Here is an 11,512-nt window from a genome sequence, read left to right as displayed (position 1 = left end):
TACGATCACACCAGTGTGATTTGAACATTTAAATCTGCGTTTGCGCTGCCATTGACCTAAAGAGAGCAGCTGTCTGTCATGAATGAAACGGCTTCACAGTCTTTCAGCCACACAGTATCATTATTTCTGTTACAAACATTCAAATCACAGAAGTACTGGGATAAAAGTTTATAGTTCAGATATAAACTCTGATGTGTACGGTTGCAATTAAAATAAAGTAAATCACCTTTTGAAAGTAATTTGACACTTCAAATGAATATTTATAGATTACATTGTTACGCCAGTGGGTGGTGAAAATGGGCTGTTAAAATGTATTTGTCTTTGAATCATACAAGAGATTCGTTCAAGAACGCGGATTCATCCAGTAATGAAACAAGTACATCTTGAGCGAGTCATTTAATCGTTAATTCATAAATTACATGTGATTTTTGTTTAGTTGTCTAATGTTTTTTCTTCAGAATCATGAGAGAACCACAACTTCCATTGGGGAAAAAAGAAGAAAAAAAAACTCAATTTATCCAGAATCATGCAGTTCTATTTTGCACACAAACAGCTCTTAAAGAGTCCAGTTTTTATGTAGCCTGTTGATTTTGGTTCATGGTATTCACCTCCAATAAATGGTTTGCAAAAAAGAGAGACAGGATAAATGTTTGATATCATTATTTAATCACATTGGAATTGAAACTGGGAATCGAAAAGAATCGGAATCGATAAAATTCAAACAATACCCAACCCTAGTAAAAACGTCCTCAAGTGTTGAAAAGTGGTGTAAACGTTTCTGAACAATATGGATACTAATATTCATTAATATTAATATCAATTGATTGTAGAGCTAGATCTATCAACTTCATACACTTTTGATTGTGCATTTTGACTGAGTTCTGTTTAGTTGTGTAATGCTGGTTTGTGTTTGTTTGGTTGTGTTTAAATAAGCTTTGAATTGTTCAACAAGAGTTTAGATGAGTTTAACTGTGGCATTAGGAGTTGATTTAGTGGTGCTTAAAAGTTTTAAAACAAGCATATTAATCTCTACATTGAACAATTATCAACTCTTGTCGACACATTCGACAATACTGAACAGGGAAAAATGGTTCATAAATGTGATCAGATAAAACAATTATTTCACAGTGTTGCAGGTGACAACACATGTGAATATGAGCTTCACAGAGCATGAGTACATAAGTGTTAAAAAAACAACCAAAAACATTTTACAAAACAGTACAAAGCATGTGTTTCTCCTCTGTTTGTTAAAATCACCTCCTTCTCTTTTTCTGTCCAACAACATTGCTCTCTCACTCTCTCTCCTCCTCTGCTCCCCCACTCTCGTTCCCGTCAGTCAATCTTGCAGCCGTTATCAGCGCTGGCCTGGCAGATTTAACGCAGGAGGATGGAAACATCTGGATCTTATTTAGTAAAATCATCCTTCTCTGTTTCTCACTGCCCTGCTGGCACACTCATAAAACTGTCCGAGCAGAGAGCCCAGCCGCTGCACCTCCAAACATTACATCAGTGCTGGTTTTTCCCCGCAGAGCAGAAGTTTCATCACTCATTTTTTTACAGAAATATATTTTTTTAATTTTTATACTCATGAAAAAGCACAGTTGCGATCACTCAAATAGCTTATGGGAAGTGATTGGTTTGACTCTTGGTTTATGCCTGGTGTAAATATACACTGATAGGCTTATACCGGCTTATAAATGGATCAGTCTGAGTAAACTCACATCCACAGAAATGCTCCATGACGTTTCACAGGTGGATCAGGTGTCAAAACTGTTAATTGACCACAATGACAAGTTGTTGGAAACTGTTTTGGGATATTTTGTGAGTCAGGATTGTGTTGGCTTTCTGTAAATGGTGCCGTCTAGGTCGGGATATCCACTGGGGCGGGATGTGAACCCTCTCCGGCTGTGGGAGGCTGATGGACCAGAGAGTTTTCCCAACACTAACACTGGAATTCTTCACATTCCGTCTTCGTTAGTGGCCTAATCTATCAAAGAGAGAGAGAGAGAAAGAGAGGGTTTTAGTGGGGGTCTCTACATACTCGACTACACCTCCACCTGACCTTGGGCTGATTCCCCTCATTCTCTCCATCCTTTGCTGCCTTGCCTTGCTTTCTTTGTGTAATTCATATATCTGTACCTGTTGTTGAAACTTGCACTTCAGTGATTGCATACATTCTTCATTTACATTTATGCATTTAGCGGGCACTTTATCCAAAGCAACTGAGGAACAAAAAAGAGAAACAAAACCACTTTGTCATTTCAATATCAAGATTTTAGGTTATAAGTGTATATGTATATATTATGTGGTGTATCTGGTTTTTATGTTTTCAATCTTCATTCTTCAATCATCTCCTCAGTCTTCATTTAAATAGTCCTGCAGTGTGACAAATCAGGACTCAAAAATACATGTTATTTTTTCTGCAGATCTTGAGGGGGAAAATGCTCTATCTATCTATCTATCTGCATTACTATTTATTTTTTATTTAATGTTTGTTTTTATTATTTTATTATTTGTATTAATTGCTTATATTACAAAATATTAAGGATGGACATTCCAAGCAAAAATAATATTCGAAAATCACAGGCTATTATTCGATTATTATTCAAAAATCGCACCCTCCCCCGCATGCACGTACAAACACCCATAAACTGAGAGAGAGGGGAGAGAGACAGGATTCACACTTTCAATCTCAGGGCTCTACAGTGCGACCATTTCAGTCGCATTTGCGACTGAAAACTACTGCGTGCGACTATGAACATTTTTTTTAGGAGCACCAGTGCGACTGACCCGATCATCATCATACTTGTGATTGCGCTCAGGGGAGCTTCAAAGATTTCTACGTGTTTTTGCAGCGTGGAGTAATGTAGCCTATCACAGACATACTGTATCTCACGAATCCTTTCATAAGCAAAGTGTAGACAGGGTGTAAATAAGAGATTCATTGCGCAGTGTAGAGAACTACCACCTCTGAGCCTCATTAAATGTCTGAAAGTACACCAAGCCACTTTTATGTTCTTCTGTGCCACCTCTACAAATTAATTTTCTTAATACTGATTAATTACTGTTAATACTCAAATTTCATTTGATTGGTAACTTATATTTCTTATTCTACTTGTTCTTATTCTGTCGTTTTAATTACAATTTTTAAAAAGCTTATAAAATATAATTTTTTAAAGAATTTGACAAAAGATGACATAGGCCTACTTTTAATAAAGTTAGAGGAGTCAAATATCACCTCGTAATGGGAAGGCTACTTTTTGATAAAATTTTGGATTATTGATTAGAAGGTGCTCCTAAAATTTTGAATGTGCTCCTAAATTTTTTAAGTTAGGAGCACAAGTGCTCCTAAACAGAAAAGTAAGCGTAGAGCCCTGAATCTGTATGATAAACTGTTTAATTCAGAAGATAGGCTATCTTAACTCAAGCCATGTAGCCTAATGATTGTAACTTGCTGAAACATATTAATATAATAAACACAACCGAATGATGGCACTTATTAACATAACAGTCTGTCGATTAGCATAAATGAACTGCTCATAAGGCTAGGACATTTCTATTCAAAAAAATAGAACCCCTAAAGGGAACAGATACGAGATGGGAGGAAAAATATACTTCAATATCTTATGTCGCAATTATATCATTGGGTAATTATACTGTATATAAAATCGCTTTTGAACGCGCGCTTGTTTTTTGCTTTCACTTTAGAGATTCGCGATCACACGTACGGAGCAGCACTCGGCAATACTTGCCACACATTTTACATGATTAGAAGGATCTGCAAATCATTCGCCATCATCCTATCAGTCATCTCTCCTTACTCTGTTTTTGTGGTAAGTGAAATGTTATGTACTGTAATGTAACAGGCTACCGTTAGCAAGCGGCTAACCATGTCCCTTTAGTGGCTCCGTAGAGCGCGTTATTTGTTTTCCGTGCCTTTCTGAATACGGATTCAGCCATACCTCTAACCCAGTCGGGGGTGTTTATGGTCCGCACAGAACTCTTATTTGACATCGTCCCAAGTTACTGTAATTATATTATATGCATACGCGACAATAATCGCACAACCTATTCGATATTCTATAATTAAATCAACTAATCGAATATTTGAAAATCGTGACCCATGCCTACAAAATATACAGCATTTTATTTACATTTACACCTAAATAAAATAATAACTTCTTATTTGTATTTTCAGTTTTTTTATTTATATATATATATTAGGGATGCTCCGATCAGGATTTTTGCAGCCGATACTGAGTACCGATTTCTTAACATGGTGATCGGCCGATACCGATGCCAATTCTGATGCTTCAAGCTTTATATAGACTTTCATCGGGCGCACGCGTCTGGCCCGAAGTTAACTTCCGGTCTGTGTTTGTTTATCAGTCTGGCTATGGCTGCATCATATGACCCCTTTAAAGTTAAGGTGATGAGTAGACTGAAGTTGGGCTCAGGTAGTTGTGCTGTGGGATGTGTTTCCCATACATTTATTTATTTGTGGCGCTCGCCACAATATCAAAACTGACAGATTTTCGAAAAGGCTTAGTTGAATAAACATGAGCACGTAATGCACGTTTAAAAATCAAAACGAGGTGCGGGTGTTTTTATATCACTGTATTTCTGAAGGAAGACTATCTTTAGAAAATTTTCGATGTCATTTTCATTTAATCTTGCATGCTATATGCCTGATAAAGCAGTGTTTGTGAGCTCAGCGCTGCGTTGTGTATAGCCGTTGCTGGGGAAACCTGTTTCTCCCGCTTTAAAGCACCTCCTGCTGTCAGAGAATGAATTTGCATTAATTTCATTAAGTCCGTCTGATTTACGCAGCAAACTTATTTTGCTTTTCCTATATCCACGGTCGCTGCGGATAATCCGCAGGTCGGGTAATAAAAAATGCATTCTGATTATTTGCAGGTGGGTCCGTGGGTGGATAAAATAAATCATAAATGATGCAAATATTAACTAAATTTTTTTTAAATACATTTTTTCATGAGGCAGACAATTTCGTGTGTGTGTGTGTGTTCGTTCGCCTGATCGAAGTTGCAGTGACAGAAATGGTGACATTCCTGATAAAGTTTGAAAGGAGTAAAGCCTGTGTTAATGCTATTGAGTAGGCTAATATGGCCAAAGAAGATATTTTGTTTTATAAATAAATGTTCATTTAAAAGCAGCCCACGGTCAGCGTATTATGTTACCGTTTTCCCTTACGGCTCTGACGAGGTTTTGTTCCGTCCTCCACGCTGTGACAACTCACAAAAGACTATTTTTAACCAAGCAGCGCGGAGAGCCTCTTCAGAAACGTGCCGCGGCTGGCTGATAAACACAAGCACTGATTAGAGCGGCTGCGATTAGCTCCAGTGGCCGTGGAGCCGTAACACGCCGCAGACGCGTGCAGTGAGGCACAGATCAGCTCTAACGTCACTGAATCTGCTGTTAAAAATGAACCATCTATTCATCATATCATCATGCAAAACATACACGACAAATAGCGAATTTTTCATTGTTTCTCGAAACATCATAGCATTTCCACACCGGCGATGGCATGACTGCGGCGCCAAATCATTTATGATTTAGATAGAGCATCCCTAATATATATATTTCTTTTTTTTACAATAATAATTTTAAAATGCATTAAATAAAATACATAAAAAATGTAAGTACAAATATGTATTTATTCAAAACATATGTATATGTTTTTTAAAAGTAAATAACTTTCATATGGGTTCATAACTTACAATAATAGCTATAAATTATACAAGGTATCATTTTTGACAAATGCTTATATTTTGTGTTGAATCTATTGCACAACTTAATAGACAAAAAGGCATGTGCTGAAAATTATGTATATTATATATTTGTTGTATTTAAATTTTTTAACCCAAAACGTGCACATACCTTTTTTAAATATAGCCTATTATACAATGCATAAAGAGAAAGATTATGCAAGAAAAGGTGCTTTATTTGGCATGAGTGTGCAGGGTCAGTCGGCCTGGGTGAGAGTGACCTGTAACTTTTGCAGGTGTTGCAATGGAGTGATTACTGCGATGGGTCATGTGCTGGAGATTTGGAGAGATTTGGCAAAGAGGTAGAGAAGGGGGGCAGATACATAGAGAGGTATGGATGGGAGGAGAGAGAAAAGCTACTTTCGTGCAGAATAAAAGAAAACTTTCTTCGCAAGTGACCTTCCTTTTGGGTTTTTTACAATTTGTGTTGTGTCTATAACCTCCAAGACATTTATGTTTCCATTAACCTCATCTGTGATCCTTAGTTTGACCATATGTCATCAATCTGGCTATTAAACAAGTAAACAAATGATCAGAAGTGTTGCAAGCCACACGAAACAGTCTCCTTCTTTTGTTGAAGTCTGAATAGGAGATGTTGTGAAACTGTTATTTTATAACTGTAGAAACAGTGCGTAGCAACACGATACTCATCCTCCTCTCTCACTCTCTTCTACCTTTCTGTTTCTCTCTCCCTCTATTTCCCTTGCAGGTCATGATATTAACAGCTCTTTGGAGCCAACAAACATTGACACGAGTATCTTGGAGGAATACATCAGCAAAGAGGACGACAGCACTGATATGTAAGAATCTGGAAACAGCTTGTACCACTCAGTAAACCAAATTAGTTCTGATGATGTGCTTATTTTGATGATAATAAATCATATTGGCTATCGGCTGGTGATTTGTTTTTTCTCCTCTAGCTGTTTCACAGAGGTCCACAGCACCCCGGGACCCCAGTATCCCTTGCCCCAGGCCGGGGCATCTTCTTCAGGGGGGGTAGGGTGTGGCGTGAGCCCCCCCATCCCCCTGCGCCAGGGCGCCGTCCTGTCTCTGCCCCAGCCCTGCCAAAACCCCTACCCGCCTCCACCACCGCTGAGTCACCTCAGACACAGCTACCCCTGTCTGGGGCAACCGCAGAGCCATACACCCCAACACCAACAGCCACACGTCAAACCAGACCACCTCGGACAGTACGCACCGGGGTAAGAGAAAGAGACAGCAGAAAGGAGCAAATGTGGCAATGTGTCAACAGATGAGTTTTTTCACCTATTAAAAAAATTCATTTTCTGTTGTTTTTTGCCTTTTGCTGTATTTTTGCTCTTATGGCCACATTTTTCTAATGAGAAAATTTCGTATAAATTTATACAATGTTATTTGTACAGAAACATACAGATTTTTAGGAGAAAAAAACATAAGCATATAGGTCCACCCCTAAACCTAACTGTCAGTGAGTCATAAGCAGATCATACGAAAACGTACAAATTCATAGAATAGTTTTATATATATTATTTTACAACAAATTTGCATGATGTTATTCCAATTAAAACTAGTAAAAACTAAAAATATTTATTATTATTATTATTATTAATAATTTTATTTATTTATTGTATTTTCTTTAAAAAAAAATTAGCATTTCAATTTAGATTAGCATTAGATTGTTTAGATATATTAATAATAATTTATTCATTTATATAATTTTAAGTCATCCTTCAACCGGCTTGGAAGTTTGTTGAAGGCTCTAAGAGAAAGTGGCCGCAGAGTCATACAAAAACATACAAATTCATATGTATTAGACACCAATTCACGATAATGTAAAATAGTTATAAATTGTCTTGGGCACAATAGCACCGTTTCATCACAACAAGAATCATAGTACGTAAAATTTGAGTAGAATAGATTCAAACTTATCATGAGAAAACAACTTTTTTTGATTTCCTATGAATTCTTACAATTTGATTTGAACCTAAAGTGTATGATATTTAGAAAAAATATCCACCCTTAAATCTAACCCTCAGTGGGACATAAGCAGATCGTATGAAAAGATACAAATTCATACAAATCGGCTACCAATTCACGATAACGTAAAATAGTTGCAAACTGCTGTAAGCACAATAGTGCAGTTTCAATGCAAATTCAGAATCATAGTACGTCAAAACTCATGTGACTGGTCACAAAAGTAACACGAAATGTAACTATTTTTCGAAGTGCTAATTTTGTATGAATTCATATGATGTGATTTGTACGGTACTTAAACATGTTATTTATAAAAAAAAAAGTGTGACAGTCCACCGCTTAAACCTATCTGTCTGTGGGGCGTAAGCAGATTGTACGAAAATCTACGAATTCATATGAATTAGTTACGAATCACCTTGAGCTTGTGTTGATACATTCAATATACGCAGTTTCATCACAATTTCAGAATCATAGTACGTCAAATAGTTTGCCCCACCCCTTTTGATATGCCCTGCCTCTTCATTTTGTATGACCTCAGATAACCCTCAGTTCAGATAAAGGCTGAGTAAGACAGACGGAGGAGTGAACTGGGACTAAGCGCTGAGACGCAATGGGTCAGGCCTGATAACCTATGAGGAGTTGTGCAATCACTAGGGGTGTAACAATACACAAACATGACAGTTCGATACGTGCCTCGGTTTTGACGTCATGGTTCGGTACAGCAGGGGGAAAAATTGAGCAATAAAATTGCTTTTTTTATATTTAACAGTGGTTTACTGATCAAATTGTTCTTTCTTTATAATTATAATTTAAAAAAAATTAGGGATAGAAATCTACCTCAGATTCTGATCTAAACTAGGGAACTAAACTCTTTTACGTTACTATAAGGTTACAATTAACAACAGAGCCCAAATTTAAATGTAATTACTATTTATTTTTAAACAAAATAATCAACACTCAACTTAAAAAAATATGCAAACATGTAAATTGCACATAATGCAGTTTTTAAATTAACTTCTAAATTATAAAATTTCTATTTGTTGGTGAAAAGAGCATCAAAACGGCATTTATTGTTTGAATTTCTTGAAAATTGACATAATTTGAAAGATGAGACTTTGTTTCTTATCAAAAGTAACAATATATAAAACTGGAAGTGTCCAATGAAGTTACGCTCATGCAGTGGTTAAAATAACACTGTATTTGTTCAGTACACATGCGTACCCAACCGAAAGACCCGTACTGAATACATGTACCTTTACACCCCTAGCAATCACTAATGCTGTTTTATAAAGTTGCCCAAAAGGAGGCAGCAGATATGTTGTTAGTGAGCTTTCTGATTGGTTTCTAATTAAAACATGAGTCTTGTTTAGGAGAGCTGTGATCAAATAAACAAAGCAACACATTAAAACCCACTCAGAGTACCTTGCAATTGCAGGGCAACCAGAGCAACCCTGACAATCACTCATGTTGTCGTGTTTAATGTATATAAAATGTATTTAATGTTATTGTTGTTGCAGAACGCTACCCGAGTCCCCTCCTGACTCCAGCTCAGAGCCATATTCACCACAGCAAGCCAACGGTTAGTTCAGTCCACCAACCAAGAACATACACAGAAAGTTGTTTAGTTATTCTTTCAGAATTTTAAATATATTTTCGATAAATGTGTACATGAAAAATGATTCACGGGCAGAGGGTGAAGAATAAGAACTTATTATGCATATGTATATGTATATTTATGTATTATTATGTATATGTATATATGTATATGTAGAAATCCAAATTGAAGGAAATATTAAATGTAACTGAATGCCTGCTTATTAATTTTCCACATTAGATCCACACATGCTCAGGACAATGACGCCCGAGAACATGTGTCACATGACCAGTCCTCCGCCTCTTCCTACACACCCCCACTATCCCAGCATGCACCGGGACATGTACCTTAAGCCAGAGCCCATGATCTCACAGTATGCGATTGGTCCAGTCAGCGGCGGGGGCGGAGACATGCAACAGAGTCAGATGCTACATCAACTCCTGCAACATCCACAAGGACCAGAGTAAGAGAGAGAACCAGAGGAACATTTTATTGCTTAGAGGTTGCTCTTTCATAGCTCAGGGGACTTATAAGAATATGACCTAAATTATTTATCTGAAGGACCCTTTGAGATTTTAAGTAAGGTGAATCTTTTAATACATTTTATATATATTATATACAACATTTTTTTGTGTGATGTTATTCCAAATAATTAAAACAAATAAAAAATTATTTATTATCCATTTATTTTAGTTTAGTTTAGTTTGTCACATTCAGCAGTAATATTACAATCTCAAAAACCCCTAGTGGTTTTTTCATAAACTGTAGGTGAAGAAATATTATTTCAATTTAAATTTTGATTTAATGTGTTTTTGTAGCATTTCAATTTAGATTAGAGTTATATTATTAATATATTTTTTTTTTTACCTCTAAGTCATCCTGCTGCCTGCTTGCAAATTGGCTGAGGGCCCTTAGTGGTCCCCTAGTCCCCTGGTTTTGTTTTATTTTGTTTTGTTTTAACATTCAGCAGTACTTTTACAATCTTAAAAACCCCTGGCGTTTTGTGAATTCCATGTGAAGAAATATGATTTCAATCTTGATTTTTTAAAATTTTTTTATATCATTTTAATTTAGAGTTAGGTTATTAAATAAGTAGTGTCAAAGGTCAGAATTTTCCACAGCAACAAATAAATGCTCTGTGTTTCTCCAGTGGGATTCCCGTACATCCAGCAAAGAAGAGAAAACATTCAGACTCTCCCAACAGCACTCTCAACTCTCAGATCCTCACAGGCATCATCAAACAAGAGCCAGGTACACATACACACACACACACAGGTACCTCAACACAACTGCATTTTCAGCACTGCATGACCTAAGTGCGTTCGTGCTTTCACAGGTTTGATGCAGGATGCAGAAAACTCATACCTGGATCCAAACTACCAGTGCATAAAGTGGCAGCCGCACCAGCAGAACAAATGGACTACATTATACGACTCCAGTGGAAAAGAACTGTGGGTGCTGCCCTGGTCTTACGCACCTCTGCATTTAGATTTATGACAGAGCAATGAGAAATGCATCGAGGACGAGAGTGTGTGTTTGGGATTTAATGGGGTATAGGGAGGTATCAGGCTGTACTAAAAGAGACAGAAGAGAGAGAGATGGCAGAGGCCAGGGAATTCCTATGAGGTGAGCAGCGTGTAGGAGTGAGAGCAAGAGCAGAGATCTGGCTTACAAAACAGGAATGAGGATGAACAGAGAGAGAAAGATCAGGCACAAGTGGCATGACTTTAAGTTTTGTACCACGAAATCTTTTTAGTTTAACTTAGAACATGGGTTATTCTGTAAGTGTTGTGATAAATAGAAATTATTTCATATGAAAATTTATTTGTACATGTATTTTTATACATTTACATACAAAAAAAAGTTTTTTTCAAAATTATCAAACTTTGATGGTGATATGGATTTTATAAAATAATTATAATTTATATAATTATAATTATATTCATAATTCTTTATAAAATAACAGATTTTATGTTACTTTCCGTACCCACTGTATATATATATATATATATATATAATTGTTTACATATAAACATAAATATAACAGTTAATTTTAAAGTTATTTTGAAAACATTGATAGTGATTAGGGGTCGACCGATATGTGTTTTTCAAGGCCGATACCGATACCGATTATTACAGATCAAGTAGACCGATAACCGATATTTTGAACCGATATATA

The 11,512-nt window shown here is 36.4% G+C and overlaps 1 protein-coding gene across 4 annotated transcripts in view; it reads left to right on the top strand.

Moving 5' to 3' along the window:
* The window catches only part of LOC107754336 (myelin regulatory factor-like), a 41,033-nt gene that overhangs the window by 14,388 nt on the left and 15,133 nt on the right, over positions 1–11,512 (top strand). For all 4 annotated transcript variants that reach the window (XM_016570744.1, XM_016570747.1, XM_016570745.1 and 1 more), the window contains exons 2-7: positions 6,496–6,586; positions 6,707–6,988; positions 9,257–9,318; positions 9,574–9,796; positions 10,484–10,584; positions 10,670–10,784. In XM_016570744.1, coding sequence (XP_016426230.1) covers positions 6,496–6,586; positions 6,707–6,988; positions 9,257–9,318; positions 9,574–9,796; positions 10,484–10,584; positions 10,670–10,784 — 874 coding nt within the window. The remainder of the gene's footprint in view (positions 1–6,495; positions 6,587–6,706; positions 6,989–9,256; positions 9,319–9,573; positions 9,797–10,483; positions 10,585–10,669; positions 10,785–11,512) is intronic.

Source organism: Sinocyclocheilus rhinocerous, unplaced genomic scaffold, assembly GCF_001515625.1.
Source record: "Sinocyclocheilus rhinocerous isolate Xijiao unplaced genomic scaffold, SAMN03320098_v1.1 scaffold561, whole genome shotgun sequence".
NCBI lineage: Eukaryota > Metazoa > Chordata > Actinopteri > Cypriniformes > Cyprinidae > Sinocyclocheilus > Sinocyclocheilus rhinocerous.
This window is presented reverse-complemented; position numbering and strand designations above follow the sequence as displayed.